The 19,455-nt window shown below is 48.6% G+C and overlaps 1 protein-coding gene across 1 annotated transcript in view; it reads left to right on the forward strand.

The window, feature by feature from the left end:
* LOC147109011 (uncharacterized) overlaps positions 1-19,455 on the forward strand; it is a 552,618-nt gene that overhangs the window by 27,436 nt on the left and 505,727 nt on the right. Inside the window, exons 2-6 of the mRNA XM_086002569.1 lie at positions 15,244-15,305; positions 15,833-15,928; positions 17,257-17,337; positions 17,442-17,534; positions 19,199-19,377. Coding sequence (XP_085858695.1) covers positions 15,244-15,305; positions 15,833-15,928; positions 17,257-17,337; positions 17,442-17,534; positions 19,199-19,377 — 511 coding nt within the window. The remainder of the gene's footprint in view (positions 1-15,243; positions 15,306-15,832; positions 15,929-17,256; positions 17,338-17,441; positions 17,535-19,198; positions 19,378-19,455) is intronic.

Here is a 19,455-nt window from a genome sequence, read left to right on the forward strand (position 1 = left end):
TACAAGGCACAAGTCAGGAGTGTGATGGAATACTCTCCACTTGCCTGGATGAGTGTAGCTCCAACAACACTCAAGAAGCTCGACACCATTCAGGATAAAGCAGCCCGCTTGATTGGCACTCCATCCACCACCTTCAACATTCACTCCCTCCGCCACCGGCGCACTGTGGCTGCAGTGTGTACCATCTACAAGATGCACTGCAGCAACTCGCCAAAGCTCCTTCAACAGCACCTTCCAAACCCGCGACCTCTACCACTTAGAAGGACAAGGGCAGCAGATGCATGGGAACATCACCACCTACAAGTTCCCCTCCAAGCCACACACCATCCTGACTTGGACCTGTATCGCCGTTCCTTCACTGTCGCTGGGCCAAAATCCTGGAACTCCCTTCCTAACAGCATTGTGGGTGTACCTACACCATATGGACTGCAGCGGTTCAAGAAGGCGGCTCACCACCATCTTCTCGAGGGCAATTAGGGATGGGCACTAAATGCAGGCCTAGCCAGCGACGCCCACATCCCATCAATGAATTAAAAAAAAGGATATATTGGCCTTGGAGGGGGAGCAGATGTTTAAGATGATTAAAGGAGTTGATAGGGTAGATAGATTTCCTCTGGTGGGGGGAGTCCAGAACAAGGGGACATAACCTTAAAATTAGAGCCAGGCCGTTCAGGGATGATGTCAGGAAGCACTTCTTCACACAAAGGGTGGTGGAAATCTGGAACTCTCTTCCCCCAAAAAGCTGTCGAGGCCGGGAGTCAATTGGAAATTTCAAAACTGAGATTGATAAATTTCTGTTAGGCAAGGGTATTAAGGGTTATGGAACCAAGATGGAGTTGAGATACAGTTTAGCCACGATCCAATTGAATGGCGAAACAGACTCGAGGGGCTGAATGGCCTCCTCCTGTTCCTATGTAACCGGTTCGAGGGGCCGAATGGCCTCCTTCTGTTCCTATGTAACCGGTTCGAGGAGCCGAATGGCCTCCTCCTGTTCCTATGTAACTGGTTCGAGGGGCCGAATGGCCTCCTCCTGTTCCTATGTATCCGGTTCGAGGGGCCGAATGGCCTCCTCCTGTTCCTATGTAACCGGCTCAGAGGCTGAATGGCTTCCTCCTGTTCCTGTGTAACAGGCTCGAGGGGTTGAATGGCCTCCTTCTGTTCCTATGTAACTGGTTCGAGGGGCTGAATGGCCTCCTCCTGTTCCTATGTAACCGGTTCGAGGGGCTGAATGGCCTCCTCCTGTTCCTATGTAACCGGTTCAGGGGCTGAATGGGCCTCCTCCTGTTCTTGTGTAACAGGCTTGAGGGGCTGAATGGCCTCCTCCTGTTACTGTGTAACAGGCTCGAGGGGCCGAATGGCCTCCTCCTGTTCCTATGTAACCGGTTCAGGGGCTGAATGGCCTCCTCCTGTTCCTATGTAACCGGTTATGGGGCTGAATGGCCTCCTCCTGTTCCTGTGTAACGGGTTCGAGGGGCTGAATGGCCTCCTCCTGTTCCTATGTATCCGGTTCGAGGGGCTGAATGGCCTCCTCCTGTTCCTGTGTAACCGGTTCAGGGGCTGAATGGCCTCCTCCTGTTCCTGTGTAACAGGCTCGAGCGGCCGAATGGCCTCCTCCTGTTCCTGTGTAACTGGTTTGAGGGGCTGAATGGCCTCCTCCTGTTCCTGTGTAACCGGTTCGAGGGGCTGAATGGCCTCCTCCTGTTCCTGTGTAACAGGCTCGAGGGGCCGAATGGCCTCCTGTTCCTGTGTAACAGGTTCAGGGGCTGAATGGCCTCCTCCTGTTCCTGTGTAACAGGTTCAGGGGCTGAATGGCCTCCTCCTGTTCCTATGTAACAGGCTCGAGGGGTTGAATGGCCTCCTCCTGTTCCTATGTAACCGGTTCCGGGGCTGAATGGTCTCCTCCTGTTCCTGTGACCCTAGACAAGCAGCTTGTCAGTTCAGCTGGCGAAGTACTGCAGTGGGAATCTGATCTATCGCGGGCAGGCGGTGCGGTGGGTTTGGAGGTGACCCATTTTCTGCTCGTTGCTGCAGCAGATTTAAGCTGCTTTTTCTCCCCGTCCTTTTCCTACCGTTCTCCCCTCCTCCCCTGAAGGTGTTGCCTCTGCCGGGGAGACCGTTGCACGATCACACAAAACACAGTAACCTGAAGGAGAAACTAACTTCAGCCCAATAGGCATTGTCCTCAAGCTTGCACGCATCAAAGCGCGACATGGAAAGCTGCCTGCATTTGAGTGCCTCCATCTTTCCCACAGACATTGCTCCAAGTCATGGATTTCAGCTCCAGCTTGGGATATTGCTCGCGCTGGCATCACTGATCTGGGCCACCCAGGAGTCTCTCGCTTGCAACATTTACAAAGCAAAGCAAAGGGAAACTGGGCTGGAGGTTGGGGTGGGGTTCCCTGCTCAGGTAACATTAGCTGTTCAGTGAGCGTGTTGTGTGCTGAGGGGGGGCCACGGGGAGGGCCAGGTAACGAAGGGTTTAATCTGCTGACCTCCCCCCCCCCCCCCCCCACCCCTTGGATGGAGCGTAAGGTTGAGACACTTTGCCGTGGTGTGTTGTGACTGGGGATCCCAGTGAGCTGATAACAATGATGTCTTTGTACTCTGACCTACTTCTCTCCATCTGTCCTTGTCCTGCCGATGATTATGTTCATTGTTTACCGTCTGCTGTAGAGGATGGTCTATGAGGGTGCGGGGGGGTGGAGTGGGGGATGGTTAGTGTTTACCACAGTCTGTCCCTCACGCTGACCCTGCATTTTAAAAATATTTCTTCTCGGGATGTGGGCGTCGCTGGCAAGGCTGGTTTGCTCGGCCAATTCAGAGGGCAGTTGGTGTGGGACTGGAGTCGCATATAGGCCCAGACCGGTTAAGGACGGCAGGTTTCCTTCCCTGAAGGACATTAGTGAACCAGTTGGGTTTTTATGACAATCCGATAGATTCCTGGTCAATTTTACTGACAATCAGGTTTTTGTTTCCAGATTTATTTAAACAGAATTAAAATTCTCAATCTGCTCACAGTGGGATTTGAACTCACGTTCAGCTAGTTTATTAGTCCAGGCCCACTGGTTACTGGTCCAGTAACACAACCACTGCAACACCTATTTGGATCCTCTGTAGGTAACCTCCAGGAGATCTGTGTGTGCAGACTGGGACTGGAATAGGAGGAGGCCATTCAGCCCCTCGAGCCTTTTCCACCCATTTAGTTAGATCATGGCTGATCTGTATTTTAACTCCATTTACCCGCCTTGGTTCTGTAACCCTTAATACCCTTGCCCAACTAAAATCTATCAATCTCAGTTTTGAAATTTTCAGTTGACCCCCCAGCCTCAACAGCTTTTTGGGGGAAGAGAGTTCCAGATTTCCACCACCCTTTGTGTGGGAAAGTGTCCTTTAGAACACTTTGGCCTCTATCTGCTGCCTCCCTGGTGTTGAGCTCAAACTCACCTTATTCACACTTCAGAGCTATCCTAGAATCCTTGGTGCTATTGCAGGGCGTTGGGCTGGCTGGGATAGCTTGTCCTCCTGTTGTGTGAGAGGGTGACACAGCAGGAATCGAGGGAAAGGCAGGTGGTGAGTGGGGTGTGACAGGAGGTGGCCACAGGGTGAGGGTTTGGCACCCAGGCTTTGCCCAGATTAGCTCCCGAGTTCAGCGTGGGCTCGGCTTTGGTTAGAAGCACAAGTATTTCAGACAATAGAACAATCGCCGTTAATAGCTCTGGGTTTGCCTGTGACTGGTGTACGAAATGCCTGCAGTACCTCACCCACATTTGCTTTCTTCATCTATGAGCCGAGTGCCAGTGGGACATTCAACCATGCAAGGCCTCATAGCTGACCCTAAATCCATCTGCACGCGCACACAACACACTTTCCAGCAAGGGTCGACAATCAGGATCAGGACCTCTGGCTCAACTGTTTCCCTCCCTAATCCATGGGCGGGGGGACTGAGGCCAATTGTTACACCCTGACTCCTGCCTGGCTGAGAGAGAACTCACCACAGGCCAGGGGATCCAGCCCAGATTTATTTTAAACCACTTATCACACAATGCTTGTGACTTAACGATGCTAAACGTTTATAAAACACTGGTTAGGACCCAGCTGGAGTATTGTGTCCAATTCTGGGCACCACACTTTAGGAAAGGATGTAAATACCTTAGAGAGGGTGCAGAAGAGATTTACTAGAATGGTACTAGCATTGAGGGACTTGAGTTATGTGGAGAGACTGGAGAAGCTGGGGTTGTTCTCCTTAGAACAGAGAAGGTTAAGGGGAGATTTAATTGAGATGTTAAAAATTATGAATGGTTTTGATCGAGTAAATAAAGGGAAACTGTTTCCAGTGGCAGAAGGGCCGGTAACCAGAGGACACAGATTTAAGGTGATTGGCAAAAGAATCAGGGGCAACAGGAGGAAACATTTTTTTTACACAGCGAGTTGTTGTGATCTGGAATGCGCTGCTTGAAAGGGTGGTGGAAGCAGATTCAATAGTAACTTTCAAAAGGGAATTGAATATGTCCTTGAAAAGGAAAAAAAATTGCAGGGCTATGGGGGAAAGAGCAGGGGGAGTGGGACTAATTGGAGAGCTCTCCTCCTGTGCTATATCATTCTCTTGATTTATAAAGGTGACGATGATTTTGATTCGGGAGCATTCAGCACCCGATGACAGGGAGAGAGCAGGAGCTGCCGAAACCTGCTCTTGAGATTCTGGTGAGTGCTCGGCGTTTTAAACACCAGCCACAGAGGAGCTCTGTGCTGCCCATGGCAGCTGAATATCCCTGGTCGCAACAAAAACCCAGAGGGGGAAAATTTGCCCTGTGTGAAACACTGGCCACTCCTTTCAGGAAACGTGGGCAAGGTACGAGGTGGGGTGGGTGGATGTGGTGGAATCATGGCGAGCATGCCTGTGATTTGCCAAAACCCACGGCTGGTAGACAAGGCTCCCAACTGGTAGCGTTAATTCAAGAAGTGTCCCAAAAGTATCTGGGCAAACTGCCCTCTGCCTCTCCCCATACAGGTACAGTCACTGGTTGTGTTGGGGAGTGAAGAGTTAAGGTTCGGAATGTGTTGTGATTCACCTCCAGTGTTTGTGGCTGGTCAAAAGGATCGATGAGAAGTTGAATACCAAAAGTTACTGAAGTTCAACATAATTTCTCATCCCTTCATGTGGTTGGCTGTAAAATAACTCGAGTTGATTGGGTGGAACTGTACTATATTAACAGCACAAACTGATATCTAATTCCACTGGGACATTTTAACAAATCTGTACTCCGTTCACTTCCATTGTATAGAATCCCAATGGACCAAACCCCTTCCCATTCACTCCCAGTGTATAGAATCCCAATGGACCCAACCCCTTCCCATTCACTCCCAGTGTATGGAATCCCAATGGACCAAACCCCTTCCCATTCACTCCCATTGTATAGAATCCCAGTGAACCAAACCCCTTCCCATTCACTCCCATTGTATCGAATCCCAATGGACCAAACCCCTTCCCATTCACTCCCATTGTATAGAATCCCAATGAACCAAACCCCTTCCCATTCACTCCCATTGTATCGAATCCCAATGGACCAAACCCCTTCCCATTCACTCCCATTGTATAGAATCCCAATGGACTAAACCCCTTCCCATTCACTCCCAATATATAGAATCCCAATGGACCAAACCCCTTCCCATTCACTCCCATTGTATAGAATCCCAATGGACCAAAGCCTTCCCATTCACTCCCATTGTATAGAATCCCAATAGACCCAACCCCTTCCCATTCACTCCCATTGTATAAAATCCCAATGGACCAAATCCCCTTCCCATTCACACGTGGTCCAAGGATTAAACATTCGCACTTTGCTGCTTTTTCTGCTGACTGCTTTAAGTAGTAGTTGGCCCACGACAGGTCACGTTTGTTGAGCCCTTGCTGTTGTATTAATTGCTGAATGCCTCATGGGATCCAAGTTGCAGACTGATCTGCGGTGGATGGAAACAGACCCAAACAGTGTCTTTTGTTCTCTCATTTCTCCCCGCCCCTGCTCCTGAAGGTGCTGTCTCTTGCTAGGGTATAGATCTAATGGCCCAGCCACCATCCTGTACCTCGATCGAGCAACATCGGGCAGTGAGTGTCGACTCGGCATTCAACTGTGGCAGCTGTTACAGTTCTGCCCAATCCTGCCCTCATCCGATGCCCATATCCAGCAAGGAGCATGTGTCCTGGTGCTGCTTCCCATCCCTAGCCCTGGGACCCTAAGACCAATTGCAACACCCCAACCGTTCTAGCTAAGCTCAGCTAACTCAGCCCAGACTGGGAGTCCAGAGTGAGACCTTCTGGTCTGTATAACTCAAGTTATTCACTGGCTTTACTATACGGACTGTGGGGGGGAGGGGCCCGTGGGTACATGTTTATCTGGAGTGAAGCTAGGATCGCCAACTCTGATTGGACGTATTCCTGGAGGTTTCATCACGTGACCTCCCGCCTCCAACCACCTCTCCCAATCAAACAGCCTTTCCCCCCCTCAACTAATCCGAGTCATTGGTCACATGTCTAGTTATAACTTTCAGGAAAGGCTGAGCAGTCTGAGAGTCTTTTTTCTAGAGAGGACTGAGGGGTGAACTTTAAAATTCTGAAGGGGTTTGATAGGGTAGACGTAGAGAAGATGTTTGCACTTGTGGGGGAAACCAAAACCAAAACTAGAGGCCATAAATATAAGACAGTCACTAATAAATCCAATAGAGAATTCAAGAGAAACTTCTTTACCCAGAGAGTGGTGAGAATGTGGAGCTCGCTCCCACAGGGAGTGGTTGAGGCGAACAGCAGAGATACATTTAAGGGGAAGCTAGATAAACACATGAGGGAGAAAGGAATAGAAGGATATGCTGATAGGGTGAGATGAAGAGGGGGTCTGAGGAGGCTCGTGTGGAGCATAAACACCGGCCCGGACCAGTTGGGCCGAATGGCCAGTTTCTGTGCTGTAAATTCTGTGTAATAAATGAGTGTTCAAAGAAAATGGAAAAAAACCCTCAATTTATTTGTTGATCCCCGGGTTTGCTCGCAGCAGGAGGTGAATCTTTAATTCCTGGAGACTCCGGCACAACCTGGCAGGTTGGCAACCCTAGTGTGCCGAAAGAATAACAGTCGGAGTTTGAAGGAAATGAAAGGCCTATGATCACCTCGTGCAGGCTCACACACGTAGCATGGAGACTAGAGCAAGAGGGTAATCCAACACTGAATGATTGCTGGAATTCCAGCATATTCATTCTGGCCTTAAAACACATTTACGCACAGCAAAATTTGGAGAGTTTACAGATTCCTGACTTGCAGACTGACTGACTTGCCCCAACTGGATCTAACTAGTTGCTTATTGTAACACTGATGCAGTCCTGGCGGTTAGCAAGGGATTATCTCCAAACTTTTATACTGCTATAGTGTTAGCCCCAATTCCCCGCTCAGGCCTGAGTTAAAATTACAGTCGGGTCTCAATAATGTAATTGGGCCGCAACATGCGTATGTAAAGAAAGACCCTGTTAGCTCCGGGCACGTGCTCAGGAAAGCAGATTAAAAATTGCAGAGGCTGCGATCATGACGGCTTTTGGACAGGTAAGAGCCAGGGTGATTTTAACTGCCCACCCGCCAGGTTTCTGCTGAGCGAGTAGGGTTAAAATCGCTCCTTGAATGTCTAGAACAAGGAGACATCCTTTTAAAATTAGAGCCAGATCATTCAGGAGAGATGTCAGGAAGCACTTTTCCACACAAAGGGTAGTGGCAATCTGGAACTCTCTCCCCTCAAAAGGCTGTGGTTGCTGGGGGTCAATTGAAACTTTCAAGACTGAGATCGATAGATTTTTGTTAGGTAAGGGCATCAAGGGATATAAGAACATAGGAAATAGGAGCAGGAGTCGGCCATTCGGCCCCTCGAGCCTGCTCCGCCATTCAATGAGATCAAGGCTGATCTGATCTTGGGCTCAAAGCCATTTCCCTGCCCACTCCCCATAATCCATCACTCCCTTATTGTTCAAAAATCTGTCTATCTCCATCTTAAATATATTCAATGACCCAGCCTCCACAGCTCTCTGGGGCAGAGAATTCCACTAAGGAGCTAAGGTGGGTAAATGGAGCTGAGGTACAGACCAGTCATGGTCTAATTGAATGACGGAGCAGGCTCAAGGGGCTGAATGGCCTCCTGCTGTTCCTAATGTTGCTACTAAGAAGGACCGCACTGGTTTCCAGCGGGTGTTCTTCTCGCCTGCTCAGAACAGCAGGATATTCGGGAAGAGAGTGGGACTCACGGGCGGCTTTAATTGCTCGCCCCTCTGGTTTACACCCCTTGAGTGTCAGAAGGGTAATCCATTGCAGGGTCTTTCACAGTCGGGCTCCTATTCTTGTGCACTCTCCGGCAGGAGTCATTGAATAGCCCCGAGGAGCAGAAACCCTGGCTGATCTCCCTCTCGCCAACCCAGTGGCTCTGAAGCTAACTGTGATGTTTAACTGCTGAGATGGGCTAACTCAGCACAGATCTGGGGTGGATCTGTATGAGGAAATGGAGACATGACATAGAATGATACAGCACAGAAGGAGGCCATTTGGCCCATTGTGCCTGTGTCAGCTTTTTGAAAAATAGGACTTACACTAATAGTGTAGAGGACGAATTCATGGAATGTATGCAAGATAGTTTTCTAGATCAGTATGTTGCGGAACCGACTAGGGAACAGGCTATTTTAGATCTAGTATTGTGCAACGAGAAAGGGTTAATTAACCTTGTAGTAAAGGGGCTTTTAGGGAAGAGTGACCATAATATGATAGAATTGTATATTCAGTTTGGAAGTGTTTTAGTTAAATCTGAAACTGGGATCTTAAATCTAAACAAAGCAAATTACGTAGGTATGAGGGGCGAGTTGACTACGATAGATTGGCAAACTACATTAAAAGGTATGATGGTAGACAAGCAATGGCTTCCTGAGTTCCTCAGGACAGTGTCCTAGGCCCAACAATCTTCAGCTGCTTCACCAATGATCTTCCCTCCAACATAAGGTCAGAAATGGGGATGTTCGCTGATGACTGCACAGTGTTCAGCGCCATTCACAACTCCTCAGATAATGAAGCAGTCTATGCCCGCATGCAACAAGACCTGGACGACGTTCAGGCTTGGGCTGATAATTGGCAGGTAACATTCGTGCCTCAGAAGTGCCAGGTAATGACTATCTCCAACAAGCGAGAGTCTAACCACCGCCCCTTGAGATTCAATGGCATTACCATCACCGAATCCCCCACCATCATCATCCTGGGGGTCACCATTGACCAGAAACTTAACTGGACCAGCCACATAAATACTATGGCAACAAGAGCAGGTCAGAGGCTAGGTATTCTGCGGTGAGTGTCTCACCTCCTGACTCCCCAAAGCCTTTCCACCATCTATAAGGCATAAGTAAGAAGTGTGATGGAATACTCTCCACTTGCCTGGATGAGTGCAGCTCCAACAACACTCAAGAAGCTCAACACCATCCAGGACAAAGCAGCCCGCTTGATTGGCACCCCATCCACCACCTTAAACATTCACTCCCTCCACCACCAGCGTACTGTGGCTGCAGTGTGTACCATCTACAAGATGCACTGCAGCAACTCGCCAAGGCTTCTTCGTCAGCACGTCCCAAACCCGCGACCTCTTCCACCTAGAAGGACAAGGGCAGCAGGCGCATGGGAACACCACCACCTCCAAGTTCCCCTCCAAGTCACACACCATCCTGACTTGGAAATATATAGCCGATCCTTCATTGTCAAAATCCTGGAACTCCCTCCCTAACAGCACTGTGGGAGTACCTTCACCACACGGACTGCAGCGGTTCAAGAAGGCGGCTCACCACCACCTTCTCGAGGGCAACTAGGGACGGGCAATAAATGCTGGCCTTGCCAGCGACGCCCACATCCCATAAACGAATAAAACATTAAAAAAAAGAATTAATACATAATTTACAACAAATATACATTCCTTTAAGGCACAAAAACCCCACAGGAAAAGTGGCTAACAAGAGAAGTTAAAGATAGTATTAGATCAAAGGAAGAGGCTTATAATGTTGCCAAAAAGAGCAGTAAGCCTGAGGATTGGGAGGATTTTAGAATTCAGCAAAGGAGGATCAAAAAATTGATAAAGAAAGTGAAAATAGAATGAGAGTAAACTAGCAAGAGACATAAAAACAGACTGTAAAAGCTTCTTTACATACCTACATATAGGTATGTAAAAAGGAAAAGATTAGCGAAAGTAAATGTAGGTCCCTTACAGGCTGAAATTAAACAAATACTTTGGGCTCGATTTTCCAAGCCCCGAGGAGGCGGGTTTGGAGGCGGGAGTGGCAGGAAAATTGCAGAATCGGGGGGCAGGAACCCATCCCGCCCCCAACCCACCTCCGTGCCAATGTCCCAGGAGGCGGGTACCCAACCTGTGCTGGGAGCCGCCTCCCCGAGGCGGGAAGGGGATTAGTGCCAATTAACTGCCTGTTAACAGGTAGTTAACAGGCAGCTTTTTACCTAATCCCTATTTTTAGCCCTGAAGTGTGGGCTGTCCGACGGCTCCGAACCACGCCAAGTTAGCGAGGCGGACCGTCTGTCTGCAGGGGATGGAGGGGTCGAGATGTCCGTTGTGCAGGTGAGTGATGGCTGCATGTGTGCAGAGGTAAGTGTGTGAGGTAAGTGTAAAGTGTTTTAATAAGTTTTACTTACCTTTACTTTCTCCTGCAGGCTTCCTTCCTTCAGTTCTCGGGAGTTCCTCAGCTCACCGGCACAGAAAGCAGAATGGCCGTTGAACTGCCAAAAGCTGCAGCCTCTGCTTTCTGGTCTGGAGAGTTCTCTAACTGAGTCTGAGTAGAAGGACTCAAGTTAGAAGACAGATTGTCAGTGTTTGACAGCTTCACAGAGCTCTCAAACGCTGATTTTTCATCTTGTCAAAAGCTCTTGACAGATGAAATGTCAATCACTGACGTCACCAGTAACCAGGTGTCCCTTAATTGGCCTGCTGAGCCCACTGGGCGGGCTTAACAAGGTCAATCAAGGGAAAATAGCGTGGGTTGGCCACAGGTCGATGGAGGCAGGACCACAACCCAAAAAGTGGGAGTTCTGCCTCCAAAAGCTCCCCATTGACAAAATTGAGCCCTTTGTGTCTGTCTTCACGGAAGAAGGCGCAAAAAAATAGTGGACAACCAAGGGTCGAGCGAGAATGAGGAACTGAAAGAAATTAGTATTAGTAAAAAATTGTACTGGAGAAATTAATGGGACTGAAAGCCGATAAATCCCCTGGACCTGATGGCCTACATCCTAGGGTTTTGAAAGAGGTGGCTATAGAGATAGTGGATGCATTGGTTGTCATTTTCCAAAATTCCATAGATTCTGGAACGGTTCCCACAGATTGGAAGGTAGCAAATGTAACCCCACTATTTAAGAAAGGAGGGAGAGAGAAAACGTGGAACTACAGACCAGTTAGCCTGACATCAGTAGTAGGGAAAATGCTAGAATCCATTATTAAGGAGGTGGTAACAGGGCACTTAGAAAATAATAATAGGATTGGGCAGAGTCAACACGGATTTATGAAAGTGAAATCGTGTTTGACAAATCTGTTTTCTGAGGTTGTAACTAGCAGAATAGATAAGGGGGAACCAGAGGATGTGGTGTATTTGGATTTTCAGAAGGGATTCGATAAGGTGCCACACAAGAGGTTATTAAACAAAATTAGGGCTCATGGGATTGGGGGTAATATACTAGCACGGATTGAGGATTGGTTAACGGACAGAAAACAGAGAGTAGGAATAAACGGGTCATTTTCGAGTTGGCAGGCTGTAACTAGTGGGGTACCGCAAGGATCAGTGCTTGGGCCTCAGTTATTCACAATCTACATCAATGATTTGGATGAGGGGACCGAATGTAATATATCCAAGTTTGCTGATGATACAAAGCTAGGTGGGAATGTAAGTTGTGAGGAGGATGCAAAGAGGCTTCAAGGGGATATAGACAGGCTCAGTGAGTGGACAAGAACATGGCAAATGGAATATAATGTGGAGAAATGTGAAGTTATCCACTTTGGTATTTTTTAAATGGGGAGAGATTGGGAAATGTTGGTGTTCAGAGGGACCTGGGTGTCCTTGTACACGAATCACTGAAAGTTAACATGCAGGTACAGCAAGCAATTAGGAAAGCAAATGGTATGTTGGCCTTTATTACAAGAGGATTTGAGTATAAGAGTAAAGACGTCTTACTGCAATTATATAGGGCCCTGGTGAGACCACACCTGGAGTATTGTGTACAGTTTTGGTCTCCTTACCTAAGGATGGATATATTTGCCATAGAGGGAGTGCAACAAAGGTTCACCAGACTGGTTCCTGGGATGGGGGGATTGTCCTATGAGGAGAGATTGAGTAGACTCGGCCTATTTTCTCTAGAGTTTAGAAGAATGAGAGGTGATCTCACTGAAACATACAAAATTCTTACAGGGCTTGACAGTGTAGATACAGGGAGGATGTTTCCCCTGACTGTGGAGTCTAGAACCAGGGGTCACAGTCTCAGAATAAGGGGTCGGACATTTAGGACTGAGATGAGGGGAAATGTCTTCACTCAGAGGGCGGTGAATCTTTGGAATTCTCTACCCCAGAGGGCTGTGGAGGCTCAGTCGTTGAGTATATTCAAGACAGAGATCGATAGATTTTTGAATGTTAAGGGAATCAAGGGATATGTGGATAGTGCAGGAAAGTGGAGATGAGGTAGAAGATCAGCCATGATCTTATTGAATGGCGGAGCTGGTTCGAAGGGCCAAATGGCCTAGTCCTGCTCCTATTTCTTATTTTCTTTAGCACCTTTCACGACTTTGGGACATCCCTAAGTGCTTTACAGCCAATGAAGTACTTTTGAAGTGTAGTCACTGTTGTAATGTGGGGAAACGTGGCAGCCAATTTGCACACAGCAAGCTCCCAGAAACACCGATGTGATAATGACCAGATAATCTGTTTTAGTGATGTTGATTGAGGGATAAATATTGGCCAGGACACCGGGGAGAACTTCCCTGGAATCTTTTACGTCCACCTGAGAGAGCACATAGGGCCTCGGTTTAACATCTCATCCAGAAGACTGCACCTCTGACAGTGCAGCACTCCCTCAGTCCTGCACTGGGATTGTCAGCCTGGATTTTTGTGCTCAAGTCTCTGGAGTGGGCCTTGAACCCACGACCTTCTGACTCAGAGCTGAGAGTGCTACCCACTGAGCCACGGCTGTCACTATGTAATAAAAAGCTATCCAATTAGTCTTACACCCATGTGATGAGTGTAACGTGCTCGGGAGGAACAGGTGACTCTGGACCTATGGTTCCCAAAGCTCTCCACCACTGGGGGTTTTCCTCACCTCATGTCTGGGCCTGTTGTAGACTGATTGATGGAGATTGATCGCTGTGATTAGTCAACAACTCCATTATCATTGGATCGTGTGACTACCATGATGGTGGAAGGCAAACTAGATGGACCGTGGTCTTCAACCGTCTAACAATTCCTATATTTCTAGTGGGTTTAAAAAAGAGAATTAGAGGGCCGATTAACGCTGAATTAAAAAAAATTATTGGTTTGATCTGATGGATGGCTTTGTGTCGCTGTGCAGTAGGGTGGCTATAAAAATGCATCGCTTCCCGCTTGACGTGTGATCTCTCGCACTGTTAATCACACTTTAGGTACTATTTCTGTGCTGTGTGGCCGATGACTGTTGCAGACACCACTGAGCAGAGTTGGCCCGAGGTGGCACGGTAGTTTAGCAGAGGCTGAGCTGTCCTGTGAGGGCCAAGATCTGGAAGTTGAGATTCTTCATTTCCATTCTTTACGTTGGGATTTGTTCATTTGGCGCCGACACAGTTGGACGTTTAGTGAATAAAATCACTTGGGTGCCAAATGACTGATCAGGATCAGTCTGCGAGTGTTAAATATGTGAATCTGGTGACTAGCTTCTTCCAGTATCACCAGGGTAAGTCTGTTCCTTCGTATCCTGTCGCCGAGGTGGGCCTGTTTGTCTCTAAGTCAGTGTGTGTCTTCCTGTGGTGCAGTTAGGATAAACTTGGCAAATTCACTGGAGAGGATCTCCGAGGTTCTGTACCACTAGCTAACGACACCTTTAGAATGAATCTGACTGTCTCTGTTAGCTCTGAGTTCCTCGCCTCCTCTTATGTGCATCCCTCTCTCCAAACCCCTTGAGTTGAAGAGCCCAGTCTCTATAATACATTCTCTGACCTGCTGCTCCAAAACTGCCTGTTCCCTGGTGCGAGGAGCATGCTTTCAGTCAAAGAATGACGAGGACAAGGTCGGAAGAGAGGTCTGATGGCCAATCCTTCCAGACAATCTTCCACAGGTGGCACCTTCAAGAACACCAGTGATGGCCCACGCCTGTGTGAGTGCGACTGAGTGTATGTGAGTGCGCGAGTGAGCGTGTGTGTGAGCGTGTGTGTGAGTGTGTGTGAGTGCGAGTGAGTGTGCGAGTGTGTGTATGCGAGTGAGCGTGTGTGAGTGCGACTGAGCGTGTGTATGCGAGTGAGCATGTGTGAGTGCAAGTGAGCGTGTGTGAGTGTGCGAGTGAGTGAGTGCGAGTGAGTGCGTGAGTGCGAGTGAGTGCGTGTGTATGCGAGTGAGTGTGCGAGTGAGTGTGTGAATGAGAGAGTGAGTGTGTGTGCGAGTCCGTGTGTGTGTGTGCGAGTGAGTGTATGAGTGAGTGTGTGTGTGTGAGTGAGTGTGTGTGTGCGAGTGAGTGTGTGTGAGTGCGAGTGAGAGTGTGGGAGTGAGTGTGCAAGTGAGCGTGTGTGTGAGAGCGTGTGAATGTGCGAGTGAGTGCGTATGCGAGTGAGTGTGTGTGCAAGTGAGTGAGTGCGATTGAGCGTGAGTGCGATTGTGTGTGTGTATGCAAATGAGTGCGTGTTTGTATGCGAGTGAGTGCAAGTGAGTGTGTGTGTGTGTGCGAGTGAGTGTATGTGAGTGCAAGTGAGTGCGTGTATATGCAAGTGAGTGTGCGAGTGAGTGTGTGTGCGTGAGTGAGTGCGAGTGAGTGCGTGTGTTTATGCGAGTGAATGTGTGTGAGTGAGTGAGTGTGGGAGTGAGTGTGTGTGAGTGAGTGTGGGAGTGAGTGTGTGGGAGTGAGTGTGGGAGTGAGTGTCTCCGTGTCCACACAGGCATGTAATAAGTTGTTACTGCAGTGAGCCCATTGTGGTGTAAGGATGGATTCTGCTTTCATAACTCTGTACATGTCTTGTGTTACAGCTGAACACGAACAAATTCAGAATCGTACTTTTACAAACTGGATTAACGCACAACTAACAAAGGTAAGAGAGAAAGAACGGCGGCCTGCGTCTATCACATTTCTATAGCGCCTTACGCAACCTCAGGACGTCCCAAAGCGCTTTACAGCCAATTAAGTACTTTTGAAGTGTAGTCACTGTTGTAATATAGGAAATGCAGCAGCCAATTTGCGCACAGCAAGATCCCACAAACAGCAGTGACATAGATGACCAGATCATCTGTTTTAGTGTGGTTGGTTGATTGATGAATATTGGCCAAGACACCGGGGAGAACTCCCTTGCTGTTCTTCAAAATAGTGCTGTGGGATCTTTTACGAAGGTTTAACATCTCATCCGAAAGACGGCACATCTGACAGTGCAGCACTCCATCAGTACTACACTGAAAACGTCGGCCTAGATTTTGTACTCAAGTCTCTGGCTTGGGGCTTGAACCCACGGCCTTCTGACTCGGGTGAGAGCTGCACCGACTGAGCCACGGCTGACATGTAGAAGGGAGCTGGGTAGCTGCGGGGCACGAATTGGAGTAACGTCCTGCTTTTTTATTCTGACAGCACAAGACCCCATCTGTTGTCCACGACTTGTACCAGGATCTTCGGGATGGACACAGGCTCCTGGATTTACTTGAGGTTCTCTCAGGACAGCAGCTGGTGAGAAAGAAACATCGTGATGCACTAACCTGTGGATAGTTTTAATCGGCCTGCTGCCCCAGTGTGATGTGTAAAGGTCACAACACAGAGACTGAAAAAGGCCATTCAGCCCTTCAGCCCTGTTCAATCCCAGGGTCGGCAATTCTGGTTGAACGTATTCCTGGAGGCTTGATCACGTGACCTCCCGTCTCCAACCACCTCTCCCAATCAATCAGCCTTCTTTCCCCCAACTAGTTCTAGTCAGTGGTCACATGTTTAGTTATAACTATCAGGGAAGATTGGACAGGCTGGGGCTCTTTTCTGTAGAAATGAGAAGGCTGAGAGGTGACCCAATGGAGGTCTTTAAGATTATGAAAGGGTTCGATAGGGTAGACGTAGAGAAGATGTTTCCACTTGTGGGGGAGACCAGAACCAGGGGCCATCAATATAAGATAGTCACTAATAAATCCAAGAGGGAATTCAGGAGAAACTTCTTTACTCAGAGATATATCCAATATATCTCGGGGAACAGATACACAAATCACTAAAAGTAGCAAAGCTGGTTAATAAGGCCATAAAAAAAACAACGGGGTTCATTTCTGGAGGGACAGAATTGAAAAGCAGAGAAGTTCTGTTAAACTTGTATCAAACCTTGGTTAGGCCACACTTGGAGTTACTGTGCACAGTTCTGGTCTTCATATTATAAAAAGGGTACAGAGGCATTGGAGAAGGTGCAAAAATAATTAACAAGGATGATACTGGAACTGAGAGGTTATAACTATCAGGAAAGACTGAACAGGCTGGGGCTCGTTTCTCGAGAAAAACGAAGGCTGAGGGGCGACCTGATAGAGGTCTTTAAAATTATGAAGGGGTTCGATAGGATAGAGGTAGAGAAGATGTTTCCACTTGTGGGGAAGACCAGAACTAGGGGCCATGAATATGAGATAGTCACTAAAAAATCCAATCGGGAATTTTGGAGAAAACCTCTTTACCCAGAGAGTGGTGAGAATGTGGAACTCGCTACAGCAATGAATGGTTGAGGCGAATAGCAGAGATGCATTTAAGGGGAAGCATGAGGGAGAAAGGAATAGAAGGATAGGGCGATGGGGTGAGATGAGGTAGGGTGGGAGGAGACTGGTGTGGAGCATAAACACGGGCACGGACCAGTTGGGCCGAATGGCCTGTTTCTGTGCTGTAAATACTTTGTAATAAATGAGTGTTCTAAGAAAATGTAAAGCACACTGAAAGTGGAGAGCCTGGACTTTCTGGGGCCAGTGAAGGAGAAAGTTGGAGATGCTGTGAGTCACGATGTGGGCGCAGTAACGTGTCTGTGCTCTGTGCCTCTGTAGGACCGCGAGAAAGGACTTTCCAATCCCGTTCACTGGAGGAGCAACATTAGAACTGCCCTGAAATTTTTAAGGACGAAATCGGTCAGTTATTTTCTTTGACTTTATTTTGATGCACTGGGGTGTTTGCTATTCGTCGGAGTTGTGATTGAACTGTTCGGTAACTGCTGCCTGCCTTGATATTACAGATAAAGTTGGTGAACATTAATATCCCAGACATTGTGGACGGGAAGCCGACCATCATCCTGGGGCTGATCTGGTCCATTATATTGCATTTCCACGTATGTATCTTACCCGTTCATTGGGGACTGAGGGAGGCTTCCACTGCTGGCTCCGTCTGTAAATACACCACCTGCTGCCGCTGTCTAGGGTCACCAACTCTGGTTCGACGTATTCATGGAGGTTTGGTCACTTGACGTTTGATCATGTGATTAGGATTGCCAATTCTTGTTGGACAGTTTTCTCAAGATTTAATCACATGATCGTCCACCTCCAACAGCCCCGCCCCCACACACCCACCAAAAGGGAATGATTCACTCCTGTTTGGTACTGTACGGCTCGTGCGTGTCTCAGTGTCAGCTCCTGTACACGTACAGTACACAGCGGGTAAAAGGGAACGATTCACTCCTGTCTGGTACTGTACGGCTCGTGCGTTTCTCAGTGTCAGCTCCTGTACACGTACAGTACACAGCGGGTAAAAGGGAATGATTCACTCCTGTCTGGAACTGTACGGCCCGTGCGTGTCTCAGTGTCAGCTCCTGTACACGTACAGTACACAGCGGGTAAAAGGGAACGATTCACTCCTGTCTGGTACTGTACGGCCCGTGTGTGTCGCAGTGTCAGCTCCTGTACACGTACAGTACACAGCAGGTAAAGGGAACGATTCACTCCTGTCTGGTACTGTACGGCATGTGTGTGTCGCAGTGTCAGCTCCTGTACACGTACAGTACACAGCGGGTAAAAGGGAACGATTCACTCCTGTCTGGAACTGTACGGCCCGTGTGTGTCGCAGTGTCAGCTCCTGTACACGTACAGTACACAGCAGGTAAAGGGAACGATTCACTCCTGTCTGGAACTGTACGGCCCGTGCGTGTCTCAGTGTCAGCTCCTGTACACGTACAGTACACAGCAGGTAAAGGGAACGATTCACTCCTGTCTGGAACTGTACGGCCCGTGCGTGTCTCAGTGTCAGCTCCTGTACACGTACAGTACACAGCGGGTAAAAGGGAACGATTCACTCCTGTCTGGAACTGTACGGCCCGTGCGTGTCTCAGTGTCAGCTCCTGTACACGTACAGTACACAGCAGGTAAAGGGAACGATTCACTCCTGTCTGGTACTGTACGGCATGTGTGTGTCGCAGTGTCAGCTCCTGTACCTGTACAGTACACAGCGGGTAAAAGGGAACGATTCACTCCCGTCTGGTACTGTACGGCCCGTGTGTGTCGCAGTGTCAGCTCCTGTAAATGTACAGCACACAGCGAGTAAAAGGGAATGATTCACTCCTGTCTGGTACTGTACGGCTCGTGCGTGTCTCAGTGTCAGCTCCTGTACATATACAACACACTGGGTAAAAGGGAACGATTCACTCCCATCTGGTACTGTGCGGCCCGTGTGTATCTCGGTACCAGCTCCTGTACATGTACAGTACATACTGAGTAAAAGGGAACGATTCACTCCCGCCTGGTACTGTACAGCCCATGCGTGTCACAGTGTCAGCTCCCGTACATGTACAGTACACAGCGGGTAAAAGGGAGCGATTCACTCCTGTCTGGTACTGTACGGCCCGTGTGTGTCTCAGTGTCAGCTTTTGTACATGTACAGTACACAGCGGGTAAAGGTGCATACTTGGGGTAAACCAGTGACACTGATGGGGAGTCTGTGTATTTACTAGGGGAGGTTGTACATTATATTCGGCGTAACTGAATTTGATATCACTCTGAACAGATCAAGGAACTCGCGAGTGGACTTCAATTCACCCCCCGACAGACTCACGTGGAACCTTCGCCCGGCTTTAATTCCTCACCACCAGCAACATCTCCACGGAAAAGAATATCACCGCTCCACGCAAAATGGAAGGTGCCGGCAAAAAAAGCCTTGCTGCAGTGGGTTCAGGAAAAGGCAATGTAAGGAGCTCATGTTTAAGGGTCAGTGCGATCCCCGCAGGGAGTTAGAAACATACAGCACAGAAGGAGGCCAATCGG

Source organism: Somniosus microcephalus, chromosome 12 (genome assembly GCF_052327205.1).
Source record: "Somniosus microcephalus isolate GS21.2 chromosome 12, FLI_Smic_1.0, whole genome shotgun sequence".
NCBI classification, from domain to species: Eukaryota; Metazoa; Chordata; class Chondrichthyes; order Squaliformes; family Somniosidae; genus Somniosus; species Somniosus microcephalus.